At 47.6% G+C, this 17,447-nt stretch overlaps 1 protein-coding gene across 2 annotated transcripts in view; it reads right to left on the reverse strand.

Moving 5' to 3' along the window:
* Nucleotides 1-17,447, reverse strand: part of LOC147097048 (tensin-2-like) — a 333,523-nt gene that overhangs the window by 71,822 nt on the left and 244,254 nt on the right. For both annotated transcript variants that reach the window (XM_085972811.1, XM_085972810.1), the window contains exons 6-12: nucleotides 15,643-15,692; nucleotides 14,073-14,244; nucleotides 11,206-11,256; nucleotides 9,799-9,921; nucleotides 7,942-8,006; nucleotides 6,349-6,432; nucleotides 934-1,046 (exon numbers count right to left, since the gene is read on the reverse strand). In XM_085972811.1, coding sequence (XP_085828937.1) covers nucleotides 934-1,046; nucleotides 6,349-6,432; nucleotides 7,942-8,006; nucleotides 9,799-9,921; nucleotides 11,206-11,256; nucleotides 14,073-14,244; nucleotides 15,643-15,692 — 658 coding nt within the window. The remainder of the gene's footprint in view (nucleotides 1-933; nucleotides 1,047-6,348; nucleotides 6,433-7,941; nucleotides 8,007-9,798; nucleotides 9,922-11,205; nucleotides 11,257-14,072; nucleotides 14,245-15,642; nucleotides 15,693-17,447) is intronic.

A 17,447-nucleotide genomic window follows, 5' to 3' on the forward strand; every position in this document is an offset into this window, starting at 1 on the left:
CAGTGGAAAGTAGTCTCGTGAATCACCTTCACATTCCAGCCAGCACTCCCTTCAGTAACTGAGCCATTACTTTGTTTTCATCTGCTATTAGTTTCAGCATTGCTGTCTTATTTTTTTAAATGGCCACTACAACAAGAAACAGCAAAACAAGAAGAATGTCTGAATACTTTGGCTATCTTCTCTCCCTGTACACTTCTGTACATTTTTTCACCCCCTTACAAACTTATGGATGGGCCCCATAGCAATCAGATTGGTTTTGTAACCTGCTTTATTTTTGCACGTGCAGCCCTTTCGATGCTTATAGATGGAATTTTCACATCGAGAGCCGCACTAAATTGGATTGAGTGTCACTGAAATGAATGGAAGGGGGGGGGCGGGAATTGACAGAGACCAAATTAAAATGACCTTGTACATGTGGGGTACAGTAGCATAGTGGTTATGTTACTGGACTAGTAATCCAGAGGCCCAGATTAATGATCCGGAGACACGAGCTCAAAATCTCCACCACGGCAGCTGGGAATTTAAATTCAGTTAATGAAATAAATCTGGAATAAAAAGCTAGTATCAGAAATGGTCCTAATGATACTTGGATTGTCGTAAAAACCCATCTGGTTCATTAATGTCCTTCAGAGAAGGAAATCTGCCGTCCTTACCCGATTCCAGACCCACAGCAATGTGGCTGACTCTTAACTGCCCTCTGAAATGGCCTAGCAAACCGCTATGACAAAGCCAGCACTGTGGGAGTACCTTCACCACATGGACTGCAGCAATTCAATAAGACGGCTCACCACCACCTTCCCAAGGGCAATAAATGCCGGCCTTACCAGTGACGCCCACATCCCAGGAATGAATTTTTTTTTTAAAAAGTAAATGCTGCAGATATCGGAACAGGATAGAAATGGATCCGAGTGCAACCTGTCTGAACGCAGTTACCTCCGTGAAGCTCAAAGCTGGGAATAGCAGGGATGACAACGTGGTGCAGGAACAGAGGCATGCTGTTCATTTTGATCGCTCCAGATAGCAGGCCGCTGAAGTAATAAATGTATCTGCGGAAGGAAAATACAGTCAGAGATCTGAAAATTCCCGGTAACTCCTAAAACTGTTTGCGATGCGAGAAAATGAGCACTTAACCCATTCATGTGTCTCAGTCCACTACTTCAGCAGAGGTGTTAACCCATTTAAAATAAATGGGTCAGTGCCTGCATTAAAATAATGGACAACAGAAGGTCGTCGTCGTACGTGTCTTCACACTGTTCCCTTTGGGGAACTGTATGAAGTGGTGGAAGGATTTCTGGCCGCAATTAACGCTCCTTCCGTGACCGTAACCATCTTCGTACCAGCCATTAGGGTGGTTAGTCCTATGGCGGGAGGGTTTTACGGGCTCCCACAACCCATACGAGGGGGGGGGGCCACCCACACACACGGACGCAAGTATCCCGCTGGATGTCAACCCAGAATTTAGAGCCGGAGCTCCGACTCCACTTGCCGGGATTGTCTGGAGCGGGGTTCGAAACCCTACGCCTTCTGGCCCAGCGGCGGGGATGCTACCGTTACGCCAAAGGCCCACTCCCAACAGAAGATCGTGCAAACACATTAACTATTCACCCGCTAATGTCAGTAACAGGAAGTTCTAGGCTCCCAGCTTTCGACAATAAGAGTCTAAGAATATCCAACTCCGTCCTTGCCTCAGCTCATCCGCTGCTGAAACCCTCATCCATGCCTTTGTTACCTCTAGACTTGACTATTCCAACGCACTCCTGGCTGGCCTCCCACATTCCACCCTACATAAACTTGAGGTGATCCAAAACTCGGCTGCCCGTGTCCTAACTCGCACCAAGTCCCGTTCACCCATCCCCCCTGTGCTTGCTGACCTACACTGGTTCCCGGTCCAGCAACACCTCGATTTTAAAATTCCCATCCTTGTTTTCATATCCCTCCATGGCCTCGCCCCTCCCTATCTCTGTAATCTCCTTCAGCCCCAGAACCCCGCAAGATATCTGCGCTCCTCTAATTCTGGCCTCTTGAGCATCCCTGATTATAATCGCTCAACCGTTGGTGGCCGTGCCTTCTGTTGCCTAGGCCCTAAGCTCTGGAATTCCCTGCCTAAAGCTCTAGAGTTTTTTGAGATTGTAACTAGCAGAATGGATAAGGGGGAACCAGTGGATGTGGTGTATTTGGATTTTCAGAAGGCATTCGATAAGGCGAGGAGGATGCAAGGAGGCTTCAAGGGGATATAGACAGGCTAAGTGAGTGGGCAAGAACATGGCAAATGGAATATAATGTGGAGAAATGTGAAGTTATCCACTTTGGTAGGAAAAATAGAAAAGCAGAGTATTTTTTAAATGGTGAGAGATTGGGAAATGTTGGTGTTCCGAGGGACCTGGGTGTCCTTGTACACGAATCACTGAAAGTTAACATGCAGGTACAGCAAGCAATTAGGAAATCAAATGGTATGTTGGCCTTTATTACAAGAGGATTTGAGTATAAGAGTAAAGACATCTTACTGCAATTATATAGGGCCCTGGTGAGACCACACCTGGAGTATTGTGTACAGTTTTGGTCTCCTTACCTAAGGAAGGATATACTTGCCATAGAGGGAGTGCAACGAAGGTTCACCAGACTGATTCCTGAGATGGGGGGATTGTCCTATGAGGAGAGACTGAGTAGACTAGGCCTGTATTCTCTAGAGTTTAGAAGAATGAGAGGTGATCTCATTGAAACATACAAAATTCTTACAGGGCTTGACAGGGTAGATGCAGGGAGGATGTTTCCCCTGGCTGGGGAGTCTAGAACCAGGGGTCACAGTCTCAGAATAAGGGGTCGGCCATTTAGGATTGAGATGAGGAGAAATTTCTTCACTCAGAGGGTGGTGAATCTTTGGAATTTTCTACCCCAGAGGGCTGTGGAGGCTCAGTCGTTGAGTATATTCAAGACAGAGGTCAGTAGATTTTTGGATATTAAGGGAATCAAAGGATATGGGGATAGTGGAGATGAGGCAGAGGATCAGCCATGATCTTATTGAATGGCTTAGCAGGCTCGAAGGGCCAAATGACCTACTCCTGTTTCTATTTCTTATGTTCTTAGGTTCAAGAGGCCAGAATTAGAGGAGCACAGTGATCTCGGGGGGTTGTAGGGCTGGAGGAGGTTACAGTGATAAGGAGGGGGTGAGGCCATGGAGGGATTTGAAAACAAGGATGGGAATTTTAATATTTTAAAACCTCCCTGGTCCGTACATCAGGGGAGCTGCAAATATTGCATTGGTCACGCTTCCCATTACAGTGCAGGTAGAGACAGCAAATTCAAACCTATTCAAGCAGCTTGCCGCTGATAAAAATTGGTAGCTGAAGTCATATAAACGGACAGCAACAGTTATACACAAAGAACACCAACAGTATGCTTATAAACTCTGTGGCTGTGAGCTTGCTATGCCTCCTCTGATGAGCAGAGGTGTGTTAACCCTTAAAACACCGATTGTAGCATTTACTGCACTAACTACAGAATTCCTGTTTGCTCAGTGGAATAACAGCTAAGATAGATTTAATGTTGCCAAATTGAAGCTGGTGAGAGATTTAAACTAGTAAAAGGCAAAGTTAGGACTGAGCCAGGGAGTTCTTCATATAAAGAGTGATCGACACATGGCGTTGGCTCCCAGATCGAGTAATGGAGGTGAAAACCATGGAACTATTGAAGAAACAACTGGATGCTGTAACACTGTCACGGTAAACTTGACTGAATCTCCACTTGACTGAATCTAAAAGTGGCCAAATGTACCGACAAGCTTTGAGGGCAAGAGACTAGCTTGGCTAAAAACATTTGTAAAATAATTGACGTGCTGGTACTTTTCCTTCAAAAGATAAGATCTTGGAAATTCTGTGAGAACCACAAGTCAACAACCCTGCAGCTGTGAAAAACGACGACTCTCTCCAATCCTTGGATGTCTGGCCTTGGTGTACTAAGCGTCAAGACAGATAGGAAGAGAGAAAGAGGGAAACAACAATACCCACACAGTTTGGGACATGAATGCTGTGGGCGAGTTGCCAAGTTTTGGGGTATAAGTGTTATTAGGGAAGGGCAATAAATGCTGGCTTTGCCAGCAACGCCCAGATCCCATAAGCGAATATAAAGAAAAAACACTGACGTTCGAGGCTATAGTCAATGGTGAGCTGGTCAGCTGCCAGTTAAAGTCAGTCATACGTCTAGTCATCGTTGAGTTGACCTCATCTGGTGATAGTATGTATGTGGTTTTGCTTATAATCACCTGAGCTTAAAGTAAATGATTTTAGATGCTTGCTTGTAATAAGTACATGAATTGAGTACATTTTGTATTCTGGTAATTACTTGTAACCTACATAAGAAATAACAACAGAAAATGCTGGAAAAACTCAGCAGGCCAGGCAACATCCGTGGAGAGAGAAACAGAGTCAATGTTTCGGGTCGAAACCCTTCGTCAGGACTGAGAAAAAAGGCAGGAAATGAAACAAAAGGCAGTTTGGGGGCTGGGAAATGGGGGAGGGGATGAAAGAAGAGACATTAAGAGATATTCAAGGCGAGACGCGATGGTAATAGGACAGGTAAAGAAACAGACAATGGCTCGAGATGAAGTGTGAAATGCGCTGGCAGAGTGAGAGACAGCTGCCATGTGGGAGAGAGGAAAAAAAAGGAAAAGGCACAAACCAAAGGTGTGGATAAAAAATATAAAAATATAATCGGGGCCGAGGTTATGATCTGAAGTTGTTGAAATCGATATTGAGTCCGGAAGGCTGTAAAGTGCTTAATCGGAAGATGAGCTGCTGTTCCTCGAACACAAGATCATAAGAACATAAGACGTAGGAGCAGGAGTAGGTAATTTGGCCCCTCGAGCCTGCTCCGCCATTCAATGAGATCTTGACCTCAACTCCACTTCCCTGCCCGCTCCCCATAACCCTTGACTCCCTTATCATTCAAAAATCTGTCTCTCTCCACCTTAAATATATTCAATGACCCAGCCTCCACAGCTCTCTGGGGAAGAGAATTCCACAGATTCACGACACTCTGAGAAGAAATTCCTCCTCATATCCATTTTAAATGGGTGCCCCCTTATTTACCTCTTGCTGATTTTGAAGTAAAAGAAGTTTCACAGATTGATTGGGTTTTGTGTTGTCTGTTCGACGGGTCTGAACTCTATAAACTGTCAGACAATCAGAATGTCTTACAATGCTGCAATGGGAGGACTGCAGGGTGAGGACGAGTTCCTCATTTGTAATTATCTTGTGATTTGCTCTATACATGGTTACATCAAATTTACAGCACAGATACAGGCCATTTGGCCCAACAGGTCCATGCCAGTGTTTATGCTCCACACGAGCCTTCTCCCACCCTACTTCATCTCACCACATGAGGTCAACATAATAAAGCAGGGTGTGTCCTATACATCGCCCCACTTACCGTAGGCTGTTACCTGGGGACAAGCGCCCTGCTGCCCTCCACCACCCTCACTTTTTTTCTGCAAACAGATTGAGTTTATGGTCTGGCTGTACAGACCTGGAAAAGATCCATGGCCAGAAACCTCGGCCTGGATTAGCCCGCTTGGCGCAGAGCTTCTGCTCGGGCCCGCTGGCCCCGCCGTAACCCCGGCCCATTTTCCTGGGTTGGGGGTCAGTCTGACCACGCAGGGCAGCCTCCTGCCACCAAGCGGGAGCCTGCCGCTACAGAAGAGGGTAATGCTGCGGTGCTGCAGGCGGGACCGTCGCTATAGCACCCAAAGAGGGAGCAGAGGACCTTAAAGGGGCAGAAGAGCCCCGAAGCAGAAGGGAGCTGCAGTTTTTGTAGGCCTTGGCCAAAACTGAGGCCTACAAAAGGCAGATGCATCGCATGTCTAACTGGTGGGAGACGAGGCCTCTAATAGGCTCCATCGCTTCATTAGTTGATACTGGAGCCTTACCACTGCTAACCCGGGCCTATTACCATCTCCCATCGGGCAGCCCCAGGGAGTGGCGGTAACGACCAGACAGGAAGTGGGGCGGGTAGGATGGGTAGCTGGGCCTCGACCTCAGTTAGGGCAGAGGGGTAGTGGTAGGCCTCACTACCCCATTTACCTGCCGTTTCTGCTGCTATTCCCGCCCAACTTGGGGCAGGATGGTGGAGGAAAATCCAGCCCTTAAAGTCACAATTCCGACATGGCAGCGTCTTTGTTTGAGCAAATTGTTTCTCAGTTGCCAGCAGTGTTCTGAATCCCAACCCGTAGTGTAAATGGGGCATGTTCCGAGTGCTGGGGAATCCAACACATATTGCAGAAGCGGGATATTGTTGGGGTACTGATGCTTAACAGTTGGCCGCAGATATGTCTCGCTGTACGATGAAGCCTCTCACCTGGTTTGCGAAGGCTGTATCGCCGGAGCCACTTTGTCCTCACAGAACTTCCTCATGGCAAGTGTGCTGAGCGCCTGGTCAGCCCTGCATTAGAAAAAAAGTGTTACTCTACTGTAATACTTCAGAAAGTTGTGGGTTCGAGCCCCACTCCAGAGACTTGAGCACATCATCCAGGCCGGCACTTCAGTGCAGTACGGAGAGGGTGCTGCATTGTTGGAGGTGCCGTCTTATGGATGTTAAACCGAGGTGGATGTAAAAGTGGTGCTATTCAAAAAAGAGCAGGGCCTTCTCCTGGTGGTCTGATCGATAGTTATCTCTCAAACAACATCACCAAAAACAGATTAACTGACTCAACACTGAGTTCAATCATTTAAGGTCATAACTTCTGCCCCCATTTTCTTTGGATGGCAGCTGCTGTTGATGATTCTGCCATTCCCATTTACAGCTCCTCTAGACCCATCTTTTGTTTCTTTACTTGTCCCATTACCGCCCCCTTTTGCCTCGCACCATCATCCCTTTTATCATTCAATCTCTCCTGCCCACCACCCTATCACAGACATAGAAACATAGAAGATAGGAGCAGGAGTAGGCCATTCGAGCCTGCTCCGCCATTCAACGAGATCATGGCTGATCATCCAAACCCTAGCACCCGGTCCCTACACCGACAGCCATCCCACCCAAGCCCTATCCCCGTAACCCCGTAACCCCACGTATTTAATCCCCCCTAACACTAAGGGTCAATTTTTATCATGGCCAATCAACCTAACCCGCACATTTTTGGACTGTGGGAGGAAACCGGAGCACCCGGAGGAAACCCACGCAAACACGGGGAGAATGTGCAAACTCCACACAGACAGTCACCCGAGGCCGGATTCGAACCCGGGTCCCTGGCGCTGTGAGGCAACAGTGCTAACCACTATGCCACCGTGCTGCTTCCTCCCCTCCCCTCTTTCCCTGCCCCTGTACTTGCTTAATATGTTACATCTCTAACTTTTTCCAGCTCTGACGAAAGGTCCCAGACCTGAAACGTTAACTCTGTTTCTCTCTCCACGGATGCTGCCTGGCCTGCTGAGTGTTTCCAGCATTTTCTGTTCTTATTCCAGAGTTCCAGCATCCGCAGTATCTTGCTTTCGTATGAACTGATCATTTGCTGTTTGGGGCCTTGTGTTGTGGGCTAGTTTATTCATTTTTAATGGGGCAACGCCGGCCTAAAAATGTAGGCATGCAGCACGAGGGCGTTGAGCATGTGAACACCACCGATTGGAATTCCGACCCGAAGGTGCATCCATTGGTGCTTTTCATCACACCAGTGGTCGCCAATGGTGGAGCGATTCAAATCAGAGGCCAGAATTGGAGGAACGCCGAGATCTCGGAGGGTTGTTTGGCTCCTGGCTTGGTGTGGCAGGAAAAACCTCACTATCCCGACACCTTCAAATTCAGAACTACCCACAGTCTTCCTTTCAGGGATTGCATGAGGCATTTCATTGCTCTGCAAGGTTCGCTCACAGTTTGTGATTGTGAAAGGCGGTCTCATGCAACAGCACGGAGCCACTGTTTTTTTCCCCAAGTCTAATCGAGGCTGGAAGTCCTTACCCTGCAGAAATCTTGCTGTAGTGCATGTACGCTGCAATGATTACGCCCGTTCGACCTTTGTTGCCCTGTTGAGATACAAACATAAGAGGGCTGACGTGAAACCATGCCGACGTCGAGTGCTTGCGGGGTTCTGCAGAATGGCGCTGGGGCAGCAGAGCTCCACAGCACGTCATTGCTGTTTGAAGTGGTGCTCATTCTTCAGGACAAAGCTTTGCCTGGCATATGAGCCAAAAGAGCACCTCCGGCTCATAATCACATAAGAATTAGGAGCAGGAGTCGGCCATTTGGCCCCTCGAGCCTGCTCCCCATTCAATGAGATCATGGCTGATCATCCACCTCAACTCCACTTTCCCACCCGATCTCCATACCCCTTGATTCCCCTAGAGTCCAACAATCTATCGATCTCAGCCTTGAATATACTCAAAGACTCAGCATTCACAGCCCTCTGGGGCAGAGAATTCCAAAGATTCACAACCCTCTGAGTGAAGAAATTCCTCCTCATTTCAGTCTTAAATGGCCGACCCCTTATCCTGAGACTATGCCCCCTAGTTCTAGACACTCCAGCCAGGGGAAACAACCTCTCAGCATCTACCCTGTCAATCCCCCTCAGAATCTTATATGTTTCAATGAGATCACCTCTCATTCTTCTAAACTCCAGAGAGTACAAGCCCAATCTACTCGCCGCTTGCTCACTTGGTAACTGTACTGCCCAAACCTTCCAGATCACAAAAGGTGTCGGGTTGAATCCACAGTCTGTGCCAAGATGGCTGATCTGTAGTGAGGCTACGGCTAACCACGGTGCTTCAAGGTGGAGGAATCAGACAGACTTGCTGCCCCCTGATCGTTATTCAGTCACCTCTTGTTGGGAGGCGTTTGTGCGCGGGCAGGATCAGGCTTGACGGTGATGCACCACGTGGTCGAATAGCATGCCAACACTCCCCCTGCTTGCGCTTACACATGCTGGGTGAGATAATGGAGGACAGCTGGCACCTTACTCCAGTGTGAATCAGTGCCTTCAGGAGAGATGGGGAGAAAACTGGGTGAGAGGGGGCAATGAAAAATGGAATCATTGCCCACAAATCAGACACTGATTGTAGACTCTGTACAGTGGAGCCCAGGTAAGATGAACAATAAAATGATCAAATTCCCTTTTAGATTGCAGCTACCAAGTAAGAACTGTTTGGGATCTGCCGGCAGATTTGCGTTATCCCGCAGACTGAGGTGGACGTGTCTACTTTCTCCTAACATTGGAAAAAAATCCGTGCAACGTTTTAAAATGGAACTGCCAGGGCACTTCTGAAATGTGGCTTCTCACTGAACTTGAGTTATACTGCAGACAGTGAGAACTCAACGCGGTGGGAGATGGAGTCTTGAAAAGAGTTGTCCTGTGCTTAGGTTCAGCGTGCTGGAGTGTAAGAATGGGGACCCAAATCCTGAGTTATACGGCACCCAAAACCGCTTCACATCAACAATGAAGTGTCACATTGCTACACCTTTAAGAAAGAAAATAAACCCCTTGTATTCAACGTTTTGGGACTGTACGATTGATGTAATTTTCAACTACTGCCATCAAGTCTGCTAAACTCATTAAAAACAAATGACTTTGAGCCTGCTGGGAATAAATCTGCAATTTGGCAATGTGACAAGCTTTGGCTTGATAACATTTTATTTCCTTAGTGTGTGCACTGTCCCGTATTGTTAAAGAGGAGCTTCCCACGTTAGCTGGGCTGGTGTGCTGAAATGTGTGTCTCCGAGTGTGCAAGGAGACAATAATCTTCAGCATCATTTAGGAAGCATGGATGCTTTCATTCCCTGATTTTTCATCCCGGTTCGAATCACAAGTATCTGCTTACTTACTTTGCAGTGCAGGACCACCACATGATGGGGGTCAGAGTTCAGCCACATCTCCATGGCCTTGCAGATGGCACAGATTTTGTCCAGGGGCGGGGCATGAAGATCAGGCCAGCCAAAGTCATGAACCTGGAAATCAAATGCACGGCAGCATGTCAGAGTCACGGTGGGGAGAAGTTCGCCAAGGTGCCTGAGCACCAAGGCCGAAGACATTTTATCGGAGGATGTAAATTCACACAGCAATCTGCACTCGTTGGCATTGAAAATGTCCAGCGGGTTTATGGTAGACTTTGGCTGGATGTGTGTGAAAGAATTCCCGGTCCACGCAGCTCAGTGCCACACCCCACGGTGCGCCCGCCCGCTGACCCCATTGTGTGAGCCCACGTGCTGTCAATTTTGAACTGGGGAAGTTCGAATTCCCCAATTTGCTCCAGTTTGGAACTGGCATCACGAGCCGTGCAGCAGCCACCAGGAGCACGACCTATTCACAAGCTGCGCTCATTGCTTTGGTTGGATCTACCTACACCAGAGGGCAGGATAACCTCCAACACTGTGGTACCTTTAATCAGGAAGTCAGTTTCAGTCTACATTGGTTGACATGAATCAGTCATTCGTGAAAGAAAGACTTATGAAATAATACTGAGCGGCCTACGGGTGGAGCTGTCCAGGGAGAGTATAAATACTGGGGCACGGGCCCAGCTTGCGCAGGACATTCTTAACAGGAACTAGTGAAGGACACAACTAGACCTCCATGTTGTAAAACAGTTGATTAAAGCTTTAACGCTTAGACCAAGTGCCTAGTAGTTTTCTTACACCATTGGTCATGTTTGAAGTTGCTTTAAAACTAATAACTCCAAGGGGGAAAAATTCGGTAGCGCCCCCCTTTCACGCGCTAACGTCGCCGGGCGCTAAAAAGTTAGCGCCCCTGCGCTGTAAATTTAGTGGTAGCACCCCAAGCAGGAGGCAGGGCGCTACTGGAAGTGCCGGGAAAACAGCCCGGCACTGAAGAGGAGTGGCAGGCTGCACGATCGCAGCCAGGTGCTGGCAGTCGGCCAAAAAAAAAATGTCCGCCCGACACCTGCCCTTTAATTATCGCCGCCACCGCTGCAAAAATGCCACCCTGACCCTGTCGGACATATCGTCCGGCGATAGGTCAGGGGGCGCAACCCAACGTTGCGGCCGGGGCGCTGCGCACGGCGATGACATCATCACCGGTGGCGCAATGCCGCGGGGTGCTACCAGCTACCGCCACCGCTAACCTCACGCTGAATTTCGCAGGAGGCGTTAGCGGCGCCGCGCCCAGACGCTAGTGGCTTTGCGCCCCCCGGGGGCGCTAACGGGAGGCACAAAGCAACCCAATTTTTCCTCCCAAATGTCTTAAAAAGCGAGAAATACGAATTCAGTCCGACGTACCTTGGGGTTGAGTCTGCTGATGTCTTGCCTCTTTTCAGATAGATTGAAAAGCTAGAAAAGAAATTTGTTTCTTTTAGATTGGTCAAGTCGGGTGGATTTGGATGCGAACAAGTTGTAAAGTGGTGGTGTTGGTGGAGAGGGTTCCCCATGAGCTCCTGGTTGAGGTTTCCCAAGAATCAGACGCTGCATTGCAACTTTGCCCCCTTGCCCTGGATATGCCAGGAATGATGGCACGTTCTTGTGTGGGTGAGGAGGGCGCTTGGGTGAAGGCGTGTGGGGATGCGGGTTGCACTTTAAATCCCGACTCGGCTTCCAAACAATGTGGAAAACATACCAGCCCAGAGTGTCTACCCCATGCACTCGCGAGAGCACGAATTTCTGCCCGTTCACTTTAACAGATGGAAAATCACAGACTCACGAGCAGAGAAATGATAAACCTCGACCATCACGTTGAACTCCTTAAGAGCCAGGGCCTTCTTCACCCGCCCCGCAACCTCCCCATTACACTTTCTGTTCTACACTCATGGGTATTTTCCACAATGCTGTGTGATTAGCGGGAAGGTAAAAAATGACCACGACCTTGAATTCATTCACAACAAAGGCAACTAAAGCAGTTGAAATCACGCTGTGTGAAACCAGTGACAGCATTTTAACATGTTTGAACAAAATTCCTTCACCCAATATTGTCACAAAGGTGTTCCTGTTAATTTTAAATTGGTTAGCACCTTTTCAGAGCGAGGAGTTTCAGACAAACGCATCCGTTGCGAATATCGTCCATTTGCAAACTCAAGGTATCCTTGGCTGAACAGTACTCGACTGACACTAGAGTCTCATTGTAGTGACATAGACAAGTTAACATTAAAAGAAAAAAGAAAGACTTGCATTTCTATAGCGCCTTTCACAACCACCGGACATCCCAAAGCACTTTACAGCCAATGAAGTATTTTTAAAGTACGGTCACTGTTGTAATGTGGGAAACGCGGCAGCCAATTTGCGCACAGCAAGCTCCCACAAACAGCAATGTGATAGTGACCAGATAATCTGTTTTTAGTGATGTTGGTTGAGGGATAAATATTGACCAGGACACCGGGGATAACTCCCCTACTCTTCTTCGAAATAGTGCCCTGGGATCTTTTACGTCCACCTGAGAGAGCGGACGGGGCCTCGATTTAACGTCTCATCTGAAAGACGGCACCTCTGACAGTGCAGCGCTCCCTCAGCACTGCACTGGAGTGTCAGCCTAGCTTTTTGTGCTCAACTCTCTGGAGTGGGACTTGAACCCACAACCTTCTGACTCAGAAGTGAGAGTGCTGCCCACTGAGCCACGGCTGACACAACACAACAGTAAACTTAACAGCAACATAAACCCGTAATAAAGCTGAACTAACTTGGCAATGCAGTTTTTTTTGTTTTTGCAAAGGGGCAGGGTCTCACCGCGAGGGGCCCCATTTAAAAAAAATCAGATTTTGATGAACTTTAGCACCTTTTTTCTATTTTTCTGAAGGGTTTTTTTTTTGGTGGAATATTTTGCTTCAGTCGCTGCCAGTCACATCAGTAGGGCAGCTGTGAGGAAGCCAAGTTAAACTCAGTACTGAGGCGGCCCAGGGTTAATGTCTGTGTCCCTATATCTGCTGATCTCTGTTAATTCAGCTCCATGCACTGCCACCGCAGTAGCTCCCTGGAGTTGAGATGATGTCATTGGCATCACCTCAAAAATCAATCGGAATGGACAGAGGAGAGGATGTTAATCATAATTCCATTTAACCGACAGCGAGGCTCAAGCCCCGAGACCACCAAAGACCAGCAGGAATACCAGAGAGGTTGAGAAAAATATTTTCTTTATTATGCAGGTCCTGTACTAGGCTTTCTCTTTTCTTTTGAAAGCACGGACTCATGCTGGGATATGTACAGTTGTACAGGCACCAGTGGTGCTGCAATGTCTCACCCAAATCAGTCCATACCGTGAGCTATTTGGTCACGGGGGGAGCATCACAGCACAGCCTGACCCTCTTCTCACCCAACATGCACCAGCAGCAATCACTGGAAAGCCATTAGCAGCAGAAGGCCCAGAGGCCTGATTGTAACCTTCCCGACCCCACGGGCTTGAGGAGAAGCGAGGACGAGGTTAATTGTAGCACCTCTGCTGCCACCCAGGCTGAAATCCGCTAACGCAGCACTGACTGGGGCTGGATTCGGAGACCTTCCTAATCTGTGTGGCTCAGTGCCACACTGCGCTGTGCCAGGTGACTTGAGCACATAAATCTTGGCTGACGCTCCAGTGCGGTGCTGCGGGAGTGCTGCACTGTCGGAGGTGCCGTCTTTCGGATGAGATGTTAAACTGAGGCCCCGAATGCTCTCTCAGGTGGACGTAAAAGATCCCACGGCGCTATTTTGAAGAAGAGCAGGAGAGTTATCCCGGGTGTCTTGGCCAAAAATGTATCCCTCAATCAACATCACTAAAAAAACAGATTACCTGATCATTATCACATTGCTGTTTGTGGGAGCTTGCTGTGTGCAAATTGGCTGACACATTTCCTACATTACAACAGTGACTACACTTCAAAAAGTACTTCATTGGCTGTAAAGCGCTTTGGGATGTCCGGTGGTCGTGAAAGGCGCTACAGAAATGCAAGTCTTTTTTTTATTTACCAACTGAGCCATTGTGGAGCCACATAACAGTCTTAAAATGTACTTTCCATCCAGTTTTACAAATGTATATGCATACTAGAATAATAGTTCAAAGTGTAACTCTTATGAGCAACTTGCTGCTCTACAGTGCCAAAGGTTGGCCAGGCACTGACTCCAAGTGACTTGAGGTACGCTGCAGGGTTGTGTGTGAGTTCTGATGGTCTGAAAGCCACACTTACCAAGTAATTGTCTCCGTGTTTGGATTTCAGCATCTGGGCGACCTCCTTCAGATTGCTGCGATATCGTTGTGCCTCAAGCACCGGCGGGAAGAAGACTGAAATAATCCGCTCCGTGATGTACGTCAGGTCAAAGTCGTAGTTCCTCTCCATGACGTGGTCTACACTGAAGCTCCTGCTCGGAGACAGGACGGCACGCCAGGGTCACAATCACACACCAGGAGCTACACTTACAATGTGGGTTAAGGTACCAGACCAGCCACCCAGAGGTCACGATTTAAAATCCTCCCCCAAGTTAGTCCAACAACTCTATAAGACCATGAAAACCGAACTGGTTCTGGGAAGGGAACCTGCCTTGTTTGGCTACACATGGGCTTGCAAGCCCATTGCTCAAAAAGATCAACCACCACCATCTTCTCAGGGCAATTAGTGCGAACATAACATCAGAACATAAGAATTAGGAGCAGGAGTCGGCCATTCGGCCCCTCGAGCCTGCTCCGCCATTCAATAAGATCATGGCTGATCTGATCTTGGCCTCAACTCCACTTCCCTGCCCGCTCCCCATAACCTTTGGCTCCCTTATCGTTCAAAAATCTGTCTGGCCAGCATTGCCCACATCCCAAGGACAGATTTAGAAGTATTGAAGATACTGTCATCAATGAGTACTGTTTCTATTGGGAAAGACATTCGCGGTCAGTGCCTCATCAAGTAAATTCCTGTTCGTTTTAATTCCTATCCTATTCCTATTCTTATTATCCAAACACGAGAATTGAGAGAAGTTCCCTTAACACGAGTACGCATCAACCAGACTGGTGGAGTCACTGTGAAGGAGGTTGTTAATGGCGGTTGGAGGTCTTTAACGTTGCTTGAGATGCCTGTGAAGCTGTCTAAGTCTATAATAAATCCAGTTATTTTCCCTTTGTAAGTCAGTGTTGGATTATTAGCAATCCAGAAACAGTAACACAAGAACTGCAGATTTATAGCTCAATTAACCATTTACCATGAACCTAAAGAACGTAGAAAAACATAGTGTACACGGCACTGTCTATTCTATCGGCCCAATTTTTGTAAAAAGCCTTTCAAATTTGGCTCCTGTAGACGAGTGTTAATTCTCTTTGTAACCCTGTGGCCTTGAGGTCTTGATGTCCCTGGAGAGTGAGTGACCCAGCACTTTCCCAAAACTGCAATTGTTCCTTCATTTATCTCAATTATCTGCTTTGAAGGTGAATGCATCATAAGGGCAGCACGGTGGCATAGTGGTTAGCACTGTTGCCTCACAGCGCCAGGGACCCGGGTTTGAATCCGGCCTCGGGTGACTGTCTGTGTGGAGTTTGCACATTCTCCCCGTGTTTGCGTGGGTTTTCTCCGGGTGCTCCGGTTTCCTCCCACAGTCCAAAGATGTGCGGGTTAGGTTGATTGGCCATGATAAATTGACCATTAGTGTTAGGGAGATTAAAATATGTGGGGTTACGGGGATCGGGTGGGATATGTGTCGGTGCAGGCTCGATGGGCCGAAATGGCCTCTATCTGTACTGTGGGGTTTCTGTGATTTCTGTGAAATTGACGGGTTTACCTTGGCAAAGTACTCCTTTGATGAGTGCCTTTCAACGATTTGGTTGACCCCTATAGACATAAACAAAAAATGAACAATATTTTAAGCACTTAAACATGATGTGGAAAAACATCTCCCACTGTACGAGGCAGTCGGGACATTTGAAAGAGCTTTTTTGATCTTTTCATGTTTAATATTGTTTATCACAACTGCGTGGGCTGGGAACTGGCAAAGTCATCCTTATCAAGGGAGCATCATATTTCAGAGTTGGACCCGTTGCCAGCAAAACCAGGGAAAGTTCATAACAAATAAAATACTTGTTATACGAGTTCATTATAAAAAAACTCCACTGACGAGAGAGAGATTTGGACAGAGAGACATAAAGAGAAAGGCATAGATCTTGACTGCGCGATAGTGTAAAACGGCCGGTAGCGAATCGGCCTCCCGTTTTACCTCTCCATATTTCCGCAATCTTCAATGGAAATAAAAATCAGGAGGAACGTAAAACGGGCTGCCGACTCGCTACCGCCCGTTGTACACTATCGTACACAGTCAAGATCTACCCCCAAAACAAGAGCGAACTTCTACGGCGCCTTTCACGACCACCGAACGTCCCAAAGCACTTTACAGCCAATGAAGTACTTTTGAAGTGTACTCACTGTTGTAATGTAGGAAACGCGGCAGCCAATTTGCGTACAGCAAGATCCCACAAGCAGCAATGAGATCATGAGCGGATCATCTGTTTGAGGTGTTGGTGGAGGGATAAATATTGGCCCCAGGACACCGGGGGAGAACTCGCCTGCTCTTCTTCGAAAGAGTGCCGCGGGACCATTTACCCTCGGTTTAACGTCTCATCCGAAAGACAAAGAGAGACAGACAAACAGATTTACACAGTGCGATACGGGCACACAGAGAGAGGTGGAAAGAGGGGGACAACAGATGCAGTGTGTCTCTGCACTGTAGGCGAGGGAGAAACAGGCCGATGCACTGATAGAGACACAGCAGAACAAGACTGACGCACTGAACTGTGAGACAGAGAGAGACAATAAAGGCCCACCATGAGAGACAGAAAGAGACTCCGAGATGCACATATACAGGGAGAAAGCTTTTGATACAGAGACAGACACAGACAGATGGAGTCTGAGACAGACAGGCCCAAAATGACTTCTAAGGCTTCATTTCTGTCCAAACCACATTGTGCCTCCAGTACTGAGCAGTGTTCTACTAGCACGCAGGGCTGTTTAATGTACAAAATAAGGCATTTATTTAATTCTCTGCACTGGAGAATTGCTAAGCTCTCGCTGGCATAGGTTCTAAGATCTCCACTTCACCAACACCTCAAAAATCTTGGTTTCGGAATGATGCAAGATCCTTCCCGAAGCCCATCAGTTGTGTGCAGGAGTTGCCAACACGGTGAGGGTCACAAGGAGCAGAGGAAATCCTTGTGAAAGCAAGTCTTGAAAAAGCTGCTGCTCGTCAACTTTGGTCAAGGAAACATCACCCAACACGGCCTAAACTGCGGGACTGAGACAGCGAAAACAGAGAGAAAAAAAAAAATCAGAAAACAGCAAAGTAAAGGCCAGAAGCATGAAACATTAAAAAAGAATAGATTAATAGAAAGCAGAACAAGGAATAAGAGGGGATACAATTCCAAAATGTGTCAGGAAATGACAGAACAAAACTTTCCAGGGCCGCCAACAATCTTTGTTGCACCATCCCAATTATTATATAAATACAGTTAAAGACAAATCTAAGCAAAGCGAGAGCAAAACCTGGGCACTTACTTTGTGAAGGAATCTTATTTACTCGTAAAGATAATAGCCTCC

Source organism: Somniosus microcephalus, chromosome 33, assembly GCF_052327205.1.
Source record: "Somniosus microcephalus isolate GS21.2 chromosome 33, FLI_Smic_1.0, whole genome shotgun sequence".
Taxonomy (NCBI): domain Eukaryota; kingdom Metazoa; phylum Chordata; class Chondrichthyes; order Squaliformes; family Somniosidae; genus Somniosus; species Somniosus microcephalus.